Here is a 13,662-nt window from a genome sequence, read left to right on the forward strand (position 1 = left end):
CTTGAGTACTGGAAAAAAATCTGTTTCTAAAACATTACAGTTTTGTCATACAGACATTATTTGCGTGTTTATAATTAAAACTGTGTGGTTTGACTATATGTTTTTAATGTAAACTACATAAAAACCCTCTTTTTAGTTAGGTCCAATACCACTGTTTTAGTAACTAATTCTTCTTTGGTTAATTTTTCTCAAATGAGAGAAAAAAGTTTCCTGTGTAACTCTGGGTTAAACTGATTTATTTTGAACCTTAATGTGATAACATGAATTCTGAATTTCCAGTGGAAGAGAATAGAGTATAAGTGCTTCTAATACTATACTATGAAGTCCTTTTTCTAGCTGGGACATTCTGGTGAACTAGTGTTTAGAAAGTATTGATGTAGTGAATGAGGTTGGTGGATTGGTCGAACAGTGGAAAGTTACTCTGGGTATGAAAAGATATAAGAAAACCTGTGGGGTTTAATTTTAACCTGAGTTAGTATAGGTATCCTAAAAATGATATTCATAGAATTTGTATTTGAATATTTCAAACAGAAAAATTGTATAAAGACAATGGAGATATATATATATATATATACACACATATATAATACTGATTTTAAAAGCTTGAGCCTCATTTGAACTGATTGTAGGTCATTACAATTTAACATTTAGAAAGAGGTTTGAGTTGAGTCTTAAATCTAATACCTGAAAACAATCTTTTGTTGTATATTGCAAGCAAATAGCCAGAGAATTACAGTTAGACTATTTGGTCTTTAACTTACAAATTATATTATAATAAGCTAGATTAACATCTGAGTCACTAGTCTGGATGTGCCTTAGCTAATCTTTATTCTTTCAGTTGCCATGGCACATCTGCTTAGGTTGCACATGTTTATAGGATCTTGATTTTTTTTTTTCCTTAATATTAAAGTTCTGTCTTTACTCTAATGGGAGTATGTTCATAATAACTATATGATTTTGATAGCCAAAATATGGCTTGCTGTTTTACCTCTGGGTATTTTTTTTAATTTTTAATTTTTAAAAAAGTTTATTTAATCTTTATACCTAATGTGGGATTTGAACTCAGTACCCTGAGATCAAGAGTTAGGTGTTCCACCAACCGAGCCAGCCAGGCACCTCCCTCTGGGTGCTTTTAATACTTAAACCAGGGTTAGGAGTGTTGGGTCATCAGGACCATTAAAAAAAAAGCTATATAGCTCAGTGAAACCATGATCCTTGGTGAAGTGATCATATGACTGCTAGAATTATTAAACCCAGAGCTTCTGAAGCTACCAGATTTTGTTCCCATTGTATATTTAGTGTACTGCCCCCTTTTGCTATAGGTAATGTCTATTAATTGTGTTAGATTTGTAAGGAACCTTAGATAATCTGGCCTGTTTTCTCATATGACATCCCCATCTTCTAAACAAAATTTCTCTGAGGTCTAGATATTTTGTTTAGTATAAGAAAATAACAATATGAATCTATAATCTCTTTTTTCTATATCCTATCTGAATAATGTAGCAGATAGATCTTGGAGATTCTAAAGATAGTCTTTTATACCTTTTGTGTAATCTTGGGCAAATCATTTCACCATCTCTGAATTGTAATTTCCCAATTTGTAGTAGAATTGTTGAGAATTCAAAATTATGTATGGGAAAGCATATTATATACCATAATACTTCTGTAATTAGCATTGTCAAGAGTTGTGTGTTTTTTTTTATAATATAGCATGTGTGGTTTTGTGTTGTTTTGTGTATATGTGTGTGTTTCGTTTTTTTTTTTGTTTTTGTTTTTGTTTTTTTAAATATTAGATTGAAACTACTTCTGCCTTGGCTAGAGGCCAGAATTCATGAGGGCTGTGAGGAGCCTGCTACTCACAACGCATTAGCCAAAATCTACATAGACAGTAATAACAACCCAGAGAGATTTCTTCGTGAAAATCCTTATTATGACAGTCGCGTTGTTGGAAAGTATTGTGAGAAGAGAGATCCACATCTGGCCTGTGTTGCTTATGAACGTGGCCAATGTGATCTGGAACTTATTAATGTGAGTACTATTAGTTAAATATGTATAGAGAGAAGGCTGCATTTTTAAAAACCTGTTGTATAATGTTAGATTAGTGAATTTTGAGTTTCACAGTGGCTTTACGTAATACAGAACATTCCTTGTAGATGTGTGCTTTTTAAAAAACTTTATTTGCCAATAATTATGAATTTAAAGTGGCCAAAATAGTAAATTAAGTCTGTATTCACCTATTAACATTTTAACCCCAGTAGTTTTATCACTTGTGTTCTCGTACACTGTCTCATTCTCATACATAAACATACATACACACCATACATACAAATATATGTATACATATGAGAATAAGTTGCATATCTCCTCAGTGTATATTTCCTAAGACTTAGAATATTCTGTTTCATAACCACACTGTAGATACCAACTTGAGTCATCCTGACACTGATAGAATAATTTAAAAATCTGTAATATTCTAGTTTTGTCATTGACCGAATAATGTCCTTTTTAGCTTTTTTTTTCTAGGATTGCTTATTGAATTTTAATAAAAACTTGGTTGTGACCTACTCAAGCTTAATGTAAAAGTGATGAATTAAAAAATAACTAAAACCATATACCAGATTATATATATATTAACATATATATATATCATACAAAATAACCTTTAAAAGCAAAGTTAGTCTATAAGAAGTCTTTACTTTTTTACCTTGAAACTAACCTTTAATATCTTATTTAGGTTTGCAATGAGAATTCCCTCTTCAAAAGTCTTTCCCGCTATTTGGTACGCCGAAAGGATCCAGAATTATGGGGTAGTGTGCTGCTGGAAAGCAATCCTTACAGGAGACCCCTAATTGACCAGGTAAAATTGGCAAATGTGTTTAAGGCTCATCCTTTCAACTGTGAATAAAACCTTTCCCATCATCATATCTATATGTACTCAAATGGATCATATTTAACTGTGAGAAGTCAGTAAAAAGTAGAAGAAAATAAAATTAAACTAATATACATATATTTTGCACACATATCATAAATTGAAAACTTTTTCTTAAAGATTTTATTTTTGAGAGAACAGAGTGCACTTGAGCACAAGCAGGGGGGAGGGTAGTGGAAGAGGGAGAAGGAGGAGCAGACCCCTTGCTGAGCAGGGAGCCTGATATGGGGCTCAATCTAAGAACCCTGGGATCATGACCTGGGCCAAAGGCAAATGCTTAACCTACTGAGCCACTCAGGTTCCCATAAACGTTTTTTCAAAACCCTAAAATTAGAGGTTGTTATAATGGTTCTTAAATTCTCCTGGTAGAAGTATAAATAAGGAAGCAAATAAATTGAGGGTTATTTTTCATTCCTCTCCTAGGAAGCATTTCTAAGGAAAATTCCCATGTTAGATACAAAGCTTCCTGGAAAAAATATTGAAGCACTTGGGAGCCATATAATTAGCCAAAAATAGAGGAATTACTGAGTCCATATTGCCACATCTGTGTGGTTGAATTCATATGTAGCCATTAAAGTTATGGATACTATTTTAATCAGAGAAAAAGAAATTATCTTATTAGGTGATTTTTCTAAAGAACAGAAATACACATAACGTGGGTATATGTGGATTTGTGTAGAAAATCGTTCATGTTGTGAATTTAAAGGTATTTATTCTCAAGTTTTCTACCGAGATGCCAGCCTAAGAGTAGAATTTTTTCTTCATAACTACCTTGATTTTCAGTACCATTAACTCCCTGTGTATGTATGTAATCTGTAGGTTGTACAGACAGCCTTGTCTGAGACTCAGGACCCTGAAGAAGTATCAGTAACTGTCAAGGCTTTTATGACTGCAGACCTTCCTAATGAACTCATTGAACTACTGGAGAAAATTGTCCTTGATAACTCTGTATTTAGTGAACACAGGTATGTTATAAGAAGAGTCCATTGGCTATTTCTATTCAGTCTTCAGTTACGGTCTATCACTTTTGAGAAGGAACAAAGAGACAAAGATTAAAGAAAGTTGTTTGAATTCTGACTCTTCTAATATGCTCCTTTTCTAACCCTGCCTCTGAGAAAAAACTCCTCATAGCCACAGTGTTTATTCTTTATGACTGATAAGCTTTTGAAATAATGCATTCAAATTTTTGTTTTCTTAAAAGGAATCTGCAAAATCTCCTCATCCTCACTGCAATCAAGGCTGACCGTACACGTGTTATGGAGTATATTAATCGCCTGGATAATTATGATGCCCCAGATATTGCCAATATTGCCATCTGCAATGAGTTGTTTGAAGAAGCATTTGCCATTTTCCGGAAATTTGATGTTAATACTTCAGCAGTTCAGGTAGGTCTTCACATTGCCTAAGTTGATTCAATATATGTGTTGTCCTGTTAGGCCTGGTGCCCAGCAAAATTGATTGCTTTGGCTATAGAAAAGCAATAAAATCCTAACTGTTTAAATGTAATTGCTATGTGGCAAGATTGATTCAATTTTATTGATTGATTCAATTTGAACCCAAATTCAAATATTGGTTGCCTAGGTCTTGATTGAACATATTGGAAATTTGGATCGGGCATATGAGTTTGCTGAACGCTGCAATGAACCTGCAGTTTGGAGTCAGCTTGCTAAAGCCCAGTTGCAGAAAGGAATGGTGAAAGAAGCCATTGATTCTTATATCAAAGCAGATGATCCTTCATCCTACATGGAAGTTGTTCAGGCTGCCAACACTAGTGGTACGACTTACTTTTATGTGTTTGTGACCTCAGAAAATGTACCTAAGCTATGATTAAGTTAAGCATTAATATTTAGGTCTATTCCGAATTTATACAGGAGTTAGATACTGCATGGTTACTTATGAAGACATTTACCACTTAATCTTAGTCCACATACAGAGAGGTTCCATTTTGTGAATTTAAAAAGGTCCATAGGGAAGATTAGTTTTCTGTTTTGAAATCTCCTAAAATTTTCATCAAATTCTAATCTTACAACCTTAAGGAAAAGGGGAATTCAGCTATTCATTTGGTCAGTGGTAATACAGAAATGTAATAGAAATTTTTCTATTTTAGATAAATTTTATTGTTTATGTTATTCTCTATGTTATTTCCTTAGAAAGGAAATAAACAGCAGTTCTCACTTGAGTGAAAAGATAAATGTTAGGATGTTAGTGTTTGAATTTATTTTCTTCTTTATACCTAGGAAACTGGGAAGAACTGGTGAAGTACTTGCAGATGGCCCGTAAGAAGGCTCGTGAGTCCTATGTGGAGACAGAATTGATATTTGCCTTGGCTAAAACAAACCGCCTTGCAGAGTTAGAAGAGTTCATCAATGGGCCAAATAATGCTCATATCCAACAAGTGGGTTTCCTATTCTGATATTTTTCAGAGAATAAAAATAAACGGTTAAGCCACTTTGTTAATAGGATCTAAACCCATCACAACTGATGATTTCCAAGGAAAAATAATGTTTCTCAGTATTAAATTGGGTTATGACTTTAGAAAGAGGATTGAGTTTACACTTACTGAAAATAGATTGTTTGTTTCAGGTTGGCGACCGTTGTTACGATGAAAAAATGTATGATGCTGCTAAACTATTGTACAATAATGTATCCAATTTTGGACGCTTGGCATCTACTCTGGTTCACCTGGGTGAATATCAGGCAGCTGTTGATGGAGCTAGGAAAGCTAACAGTACTCGAACATGGAAAGAGGTAATCTCAACATCCATTTGAGTGAAGAATTAGGATTCTTAGAAATCTTTTTAAACTGATTGACTTAACCAGCCATGTTTATATTTGAGTTTTCATAATTGAAATTTTTGTTATAGGTCTGCTTTGCCTGTGTAGATGGCAAGGAGTTCCGTCTTGCTCAGATGTGTGGGCTTCATATTGTAGTACATGCAGATGAATTGGAGGAACTTATCAACTACTATCAGGTAATGAACAGGAGTCTTGTATTAATTGAGATCTGTTGCCACAGGTAGTCTTATCTTTAATTGTGTATTTCCCTTATTTAGGATCGAGGATACTTTGAAGAACTGATAACCATGTTGGAAGCAGCATTGGGACTTGAGCGAGCTCATATGGGAATGTTTACCGAATTAGCTATTTTGTATTCTAAATTTAAGCCACAAAAAATGAGGGAGCACCTGGAGCTATTCTGGTCCAGAGTGAATATTCCTAAGGTAACCCAACCTTTTAACATTGTGAGGCAGCTCTATAGCTGTAACTGAAACCTTAAAATATCTTTTCTTTTTAAGGCTTTAGCTAGAATACAGACCCATATCTAAAGCAATTAAATCGTTCTAGGTGCTTAGAGCTGCAGAACAAGCTCATCTTTGGGCAGAATTGGTGTTTTTGTATGACAAGTATGAAGAATATGATAATGCCATAATTACAATGATGAATCATCCAACTGATGCGTGGAAAGAAGGACAGTTCAAAGATATCATTACCAAGGTGTGTATCTTCTTCAGAATATGAAGCTTCAAAAGGAGAGAGCTCATTAGGAAATAACTTACATATGGATTTTTCCCATTTTAGGTTGCAAATGTCGAACTATATTACAGAGCAATACAGTTCTACTTGGAATTCAAGCCTCTGTTGTTAAATGATTTGCTGATGGTGCTGTCTCCACGGTTGGATCATACTCGTGCAGTCAATTATTTCAGCAAGGTAATTTAAAAACTTGAGAACCTCATAGCAAGGCAGTAAGGCATATCTGGATAACTTTTGTTGAACAATAAGGATATGCTACGTTTGTAACAAAACTCTTTATTTTAAAGGTTAAACAGCTACCACTGGTGAAACCATATTTGCGTTCAGTTCAAAACCACAATAACAAATCTGTGAATGAATCACTGAACAACCTCTTTATTACAGAAGAAGATTATCAGGTAAAACATACAAATATGTTTATATGCAAAAGCTCAAAACTCAGGTTACAATTGAGTCACTAGGTTGATATGTTTTGGAGTAAAAAAAACAACAAAACCCATTATCTTTTAGGTTTGTAAACAGTAGGTACTTATATGCCTGCGATCTAAACTTAGTGTTTTCAGGAACGATAAATCTGAGCTCTAATTGCCTGTTTTGTAGAATTTTGCTTAGATCATGTCTTGGTTAATGCTTAAGAAAAAAATACTATTGTTAACATAGTCCTTAAACATCTAGATTGTACGTAAGGCTCAAAAAAGCCTTTGATCTCTTAACTAGTCTATGAAATTATTTGGTATTAAGTATATTCACTGCTTTTATTGCCCAGTAGCATATTAGTATCTGTCTTTTAATAAACTTTCCCTTGTGAAGAATTTTGCAAACATAAAATCAGAAGTAAGATTAAGCTAGTTGCCTTTTTTCTTTATCAACATGATGGGTTCAGATCTTATACTGCTCTATATTACTAAATATCATGTGTTGTATCAGGAGTTTCTCTAAAGCATAAAATCTTCTCCTCCAAATTATGAATCCTCCCATTTTCATAACTATTCAAGTTCTTGATACTAAAAACTTTGGAAAAAATTGTATCTTTAGAAATTTTATAGTATCTGGGACACCTGGGTGGCTCAGCAGTTGAGCATCTGCCTTTGGCCCAGGGCGTGATCCTGGAGTCCCGGGATCGAGTCCCACATTGGGCTCCCTACATGGAGTCTGCTTCTCCCTCTGCCTATGTCTCTGCCTCTCTCTCTGTGTCTCTCATGAATAAATAAGTAAAATCTTTTTAAAAAATTTTTTATAGTACATTTGAGCACTTTATTGTTATGCAGTCCGATTGAAGAACCTTGATACTTGTTCAGCTTACAACTTTCTAGCCTGACACTTGAATTTAGGCTGTCATATTGTAATAATAGCTCATTGATCAATTTGTATTTTATATATACACTTCATACAGCATAGTGATCAAGTCTTATACATTCAGTCATATACAGTAATGACTTCTTGATAAAAAATGATGGAACAAATTTTAAACTAAAACTGATTTGTCATTGTATGGTTTTGTTTTGTTTTTTAAGGCTCTGCGGACATCAATAGATGCTTATGACAATTTTGACAATATCTCACTTGCTCAGCGTTTGGAAAAACATGAACTCATTGAGTTCAGAAGAATTGCTGCTTATCTTTTCAAAGGCAACAATCGCTGGAAACAGAGTGTAGAGCTGTGCAAAAAAGATAGCCTGTATAAGGTGGATAAAGGTGGTGGGGGCGGGTCTGTTAAATTGAGTACTAGATGATCTGTCTTAACCCTAAAAATGGTATATTCGAAGTGATGTGGTCTGTACAAGTATATGAGAATTGCCCTCAAGCCCCCATTTGAGGGAGATAGTAATTATCAATTTCTTGATTCTAGGGGTCTTCTGTTTATGTCAAACCTCTTTAAAAAAAATTCCTTGTCTTCTTTTCTTTCAACCAATCTTCAATTTAAATGATATAACTGGGATTTATTCCCCCTATTGAATTACTCGTTTTGCCAGTTTAGTGTATTTGAGTTTAATGTTTGACCTTCATCCTTTCCTTTGAATAGGATGCAATGCAGTATGCCTCTGAATCTAAAGATACTGAGTTGGCTGAAGAACTCCTACAGTGGTTTTTGCAGGAAGAAAAAAGAGAGTGCTTTGGAGCTTGTCTTTTTACATGTTACGATCTTTTAAGGCCAGATGTTGTCCTGGAAACTGCATGGAGGCACAATATCATGGATTTTGCCATGCCCTATTTCATCCAGGTCATGAAAGAATACTTGACAAAGGTAATGGTACCTCTGGGTGTATTCAGAACTACTTACCTTGAGGATATATAAAATTCCATGCACAGATTTATTTTTTTCAAATGCTTTTTCTCTAGTAGAAGTGTAAGTCATTTGGTTGTCATAAAATATTTTTGTTCTCCAGAAATGTGTAATATCTGACAAATGACATTGAATGGAAAAGGGGACTTAAACATAACTTGTCAGAATGTTTACCTCTTCATGTATTACTGAAGGTGAATAGTACTACTTCTATACTGTATGTTTGGTTCTTTTTTTTTAAAAACATAAAGATTTTTTTTCTCCCCAAAATAAAATCTTCCTTAAATTAGTTCTTATAACTCAGTTATCCATAACTTGGTAGTGTAGATTCCCTTTGTTTGGTTGCTTCTTAACTTTAGTATGTCTGCCTGTTTCTTCTGGGGAAGCAAAATCTATATTTTTAACATCCCATTAATCTCAATATTTTGATAGCTTCATCCCCAATTTAAAAATATCCTAGCAGGTTAATAATTAACATATTACCTAAAAGTGCATTAAACAAGCTGTGGGTATAATCATCTTACAAAATACATTTACCTATCTAGTGTTCCTTTTTGATGTCATAATATTTATTTTTTACTCACTTGATCCTCAACAGTTAGTAGCTCTTTTACTGTAGAACATTTTAAAATGGTCCTAAAGGATCCACTTGTTAAAAGTAAAACATGCTTATTAAAATCAGTTTCACATCTGATCTCTTCAGCATGCCTGAGGAAAGGGGGGAAATGTACTATCAATGACCCCCAGTATGAATATTTCCTTAGGGTGCCATCTAAGTAGATACCATTGTGTTCCATTATAATTTTATTTATTTGAGAGAGAGAGGAAGTGAGCACAAGCAGGGGTGGGGGGTGAAGGGAGCAGAGGGAGAAGCAGGCTGGCTCTTCCCCACTGAGCAGGGAGCCCACCATGGGGCTTGATCCCAGAATCCTGGGATCATGACCTGAACCGAAGGCAGACGCTTAACCAGCTGAGCCACCCAGACATCGCTCAGTTTTAATTTTTTAAGAATTAGCATTTTTGTATAAAAACTGCTTCAATTCCAGTGTAAGAAAACTGTTGCCTTATATTAGCCATGATGAGAATAGCTTCTTTTCATATGCATAATGCCAACTTATGAGACTTGGCTCTAAGCTGCTGTTAACCGAAATGCTGTAAGTTTTACTAGCGATTAAGCTGCTTTCTTTCACACTGACTCTAGCATAAATTCTTCTGCAATAAGCTCTGAAATTTAAAAAAATATATTCTAAATTTTGCTTCCAGTATGCCCTTTATTTTCACTTTTCTCATGCCTTTTTTAGTGGTTAGATGTTTCTCCCCTAAACCTTTGTTGCTGATTCTACCTTTTTATGCTCAATATGGAATTTGATTTTTTTCTAAGCTGCACCTTCTGAATTCCTTTGCAGGTTGATGCAATAAAGGAAAAGGTGAAAGTTGATTCTTTTCCATCTTTAAGTCTGGAGGACTAAGTCTAAGAAACTTGCATGATTTTTTTTTCCTTCCTTTTCTACACTGCTGCTGCTGCTTTTTCCCCCCAATAAATTTTCACTAAAGCCTCTGCAAGTCCCTTGAAACATAACTATAATAGAGCTGTAGGACATTAGTAGATGTTTGCTACTAATCGGCTAATAGGCTTTAGGAAGGGCAGGAGGCTAATCAGTAGTTGGTTCACAGTCTCTCTTAAATATATTATTAAAAACTGAGCATGGTGAGTTTCCATATTAATTCCAAAGTTTCAGGAAATTTCTCTTCCCTGTCAGAATATCTGGACCATAATAGGATTTTCTTAATACTCTAAATAAATTTAAGCAGCCTCTGGTTTTATTTTGTGAGCTTGCCTGACAGTTGTTGGATTTATATATGTGTGTGTGTGTATATATATATATATATACATATATATATACGCCCTAAAAGGCTTTTGGGGGGTTTTTTTGGTATTGAAGGACTGTGATCCAGTTTCTGATCTCTTGATTCTTACTAATTTTTTGCTGAAAGTAGATACAAGAGATACTAGCTGCTTCCGAAGAGACTTTCCTCATGTTTCTCCAGGTGTCCAGTTCTTATGGTGCTAGTCCATTTTCAAGAAGAATTAAACTTTTTAAATCATGAGAATAGCTTGCTATAATTGTTGCCAAGCAACATGGATTATTTCTGTATATAATGAAGCAATATTAACTTCTTCCTATAATAAGGCATACCTCTGAAGCTACCTAAAATTTGCTCTCTTATTCATCCGTTGGCTTGTCCAAGGTCAAATTTAGGCACCTTTTGGTTGCTGCTTCCTTCATTGGCTTGTCTCCATCCCAGTTTAACTGAAACAAACTTATGTCTGGTATCAAATTGTTGTAGTAAAAGGGTGGGAAGGTAAAGGAGAGTTGAAACAAATTTGAAAGAATTTGGGTGGGACGCAATGCCTTGGAATTACATTTAACCAAACTGGAATCACCATTGGAACTTAGGGCAAACCTGAGTAAAATGCATTGTGTGTGAGGCCCTTCAGCAGCTAGTAAGCAAGGCAGTTAGAAGGCGTGTGTGTGAAAAACAGGTAATTGAACTGCAGTGTTACGCATTGTTTTAAATCAAGCATGTACAACAGTCATTGCAATTACATCATACTACTTTTGAAATTCTTAAATAAGCATTGCTGTGGGCTGTGTGTGTTTCTTGAGAGCCTGTATAGCAAGTCATCTTCAGATCTCACTTCTTGCTTCAGTACTTTTGCCTTTTTTTCATGCACACATACACCAAAATAACTGACTGCATGTTAACTTTTCCTCTGCAGCATATTGCAGTCTTTGTGGAAAAGCCTTTTACATTATAGTGAATTTTTAATAGTACAGATGGAACTGAACTCAGTGACATGCTTACCTATAATTTTTCTTTTTAAATCCAAGGATCAGAAACTTTTGTTACAGCTCTTAACAAAAGCTTGTGTTCATAAAAGCCTTCTCTGCTTCTCTTTTTTGAGCAATCTAAATTGGGTCAGTGGAAACAAAAATTAGATGTTGCGATGCCAGAGGCTGTCCCATTATATAGAAAAATAAAATTTTTTTGCCTAATTTGATGCTATTCCTTCAGAGTCCCCCCCCCCCCCCCCCCATGCCCAACCTATCTGTGTTCATGCCTGGGCATTGCGTTATTCCTAGCTCTTCTGAATCTTCAATATACTTCTTTAATAGGACATCTTTCTTCAACATCTGACTCAGATTCACCTCTGACATTAATGTTTAAACCTGTGTTCACTTAAGATTCTTTTCCTTAAAGTCTGGAAATGTTTTATGCAGTGGTGACTTTTTTTTGGTTGGTGTTTCATTTTTCTTCTAGTAACTTGAAAGTAATGTACACTCATACATGTATGCTTTTTGTATAACCTCTTGGATACTGTTTAGTTAACAAAACTCCAAATGACCCTGATGGCACAGGCTGTGCTTTAAAGTATACAACTGAAAGAATTTTTTAAGTTTGAATACCAGATATTGGGTATTTTTCATGGTACTTCTACTCCATAGTTGTTTTTAATTTGATATTGGGGTAATTTCTAACACATGAACACTTAGGCTATAAAATAGTAAAATAGCATGCAAAAGCAAACCAACCCATTTTCCTAGTGTAGAAAAGCCACATTTTATCTGAAGGTATCTAGGGTGTCTACCTCAACTTACTTTTCTCAAATTATTCCCTGATAAACTAGAATGAATTAGACTTATGTATAATATTTAATATGGGACAATTAAAATATGTATAAAATACTGTCCTGACCTTAATAACCTATGTGAAGACTCACACTATTTTAAATAGTTTCAAATAGAAACTAGGTATTGTTTTGACCTTTTTAGGTCCCAGTCTTTATACTTTTTCACTAAAGTCTGCATGTCTTTTTTGGTGAGTAATTTTCACTATTTGCTTTACCGAGTAATATGCCATGAACATTCATTAAAAGTTTTTCCTGCACTCTGCCCCCCCATCTTACCCAGTGCACTTAGGATTTTGAAAAACATAAGTAATAGATAACATCAAAATCTGAAGCTTTAGTGTTATTTCAAGTATAATGATAGACTTTTAAAATATAGTTTAAAAGACAAATATAGTTTAAAATGCATTTGGATGTTGTTTAGTAGACATCCCATAAGCCCACTGTCCTAGTATGATTTCTCCCTAATTCTTTGCAGAATTACAGAACCAAATCATGTTAGTCCTGGAACAAATGTTGCAGAATATCTTAATGCAACTATATCATTATACAGACAAGGAAATTTGAGGATCAGTGTGATGGTTTGCTAGGGTCACTCAGCTAGCTTGTGGAATGACCTATGTATTCCAGCTCCTTTCTTTCACTTTTTTCTTTTTTTTCTTTCTTAACATTTGAACTTTACAGTATTAGGTCTGATACTATCCACTTTTATTTAGAGTAGTTAGCATGTAATAGCCACTTAGTTCTTTGACTTCATTAAAAGCAAAGAAAATTCTTCCTCAAAGACATTGGGACAAAAATTAGGCATTCCTACTACTATTTCTACTTCTTAGAAAATAGAGCATTAAAGCACGCAGCCTGTCTTTATCTAAAAAGATGGAATATGGAGCCACTTTGTGTCTTAAACTTCAGTCCACATATGTAGCAATTATCTGCAGACACTATGCACAAATGAGAAAAGATAGCTTATTCTAAATGAGTATTTGTCCAGTCATTAACTCATTTCACTTCTTTGAATATCTTTTCCTTTGGGAAGGGAAGTCTTGCCTGGTCATGAGTTCATTATTACTACCTTTGATACGGTTTAAACTTCATTTGAAAAAGTGGTTCCTTCTCGTTATTTCCCTCCCTCAGGCTGGCTGCATCCTAGCATGCCCAGTTTTAGCCTGGCGTGAGCTTTTATGGCATTTATAAATCCCTCCTTCCTGAGGGTTTATAATGACA

General features: G+C 34.6%; 1 protein-coding gene across 2 annotated transcripts in view; it reads left to right on the plus strand.

The window, feature by feature from the left end:
• Positions 1 to 13,662, plus strand: part of CLTC (clathrin heavy chain) — a 67,139-nt gene that overhangs the window by 50,097 nt on the left and 3,380 nt on the right. The window contains exons 17-31 of one of the 2 annotated variants that reach the window (XM_072747620.1): positions 1,794 to 2,028; positions 2,735 to 2,857; positions 3,749 to 3,894; positions 4,131 to 4,314; positions 4,511 to 4,703; positions 5,167 to 5,324; positions 5,513 to 5,677; positions 5,794 to 5,901; positions 5,983 to 6,150; positions 6,275 to 6,424; positions 6,509 to 6,640; positions 6,751 to 6,861; positions 7,978 to 8,148; positions 8,487 to 8,708; positions 10,154 to 10,174. In XM_072747620.1, coding sequence (XP_072603721.1) covers positions 1,794 to 2,028; positions 2,735 to 2,857; positions 3,749 to 3,894; positions 4,131 to 4,314; positions 4,511 to 4,703; positions 5,167 to 5,324; positions 5,513 to 5,677; positions 5,794 to 5,901; positions 5,983 to 6,150; positions 6,275 to 6,424; positions 6,509 to 6,640; positions 6,751 to 6,861; positions 7,978 to 8,148; positions 8,487 to 8,708; positions 10,154 to 10,174 — 2,287 coding nt within the window. The remainder of the gene's footprint in view (positions 1 to 1,793; positions 2,029 to 2,734; positions 2,858 to 3,748; positions 3,895 to 4,130; positions 4,315 to 4,510; positions 4,704 to 5,166; positions 5,325 to 5,512; positions 5,678 to 5,793; positions 5,902 to 5,982; positions 6,151 to 6,274; positions 6,425 to 6,508; positions 6,641 to 6,750; positions 6,862 to 7,977; positions 8,149 to 8,486; positions 8,709 to 10,153; positions 10,175 to 13,662) is intronic. The other variant, XM_072747621.1, reaches the window with a different exon arrangement.

This window comes from Vulpes vulpes, chromosome 2, assembly GCF_048418805.1.
Source record: "Vulpes vulpes isolate BD-2025 chromosome 2, VulVul3, whole genome shotgun sequence".
NCBI lineage: Eukaryota > Metazoa > Chordata > Mammalia > Carnivora > Canidae > Vulpes > Vulpes vulpes.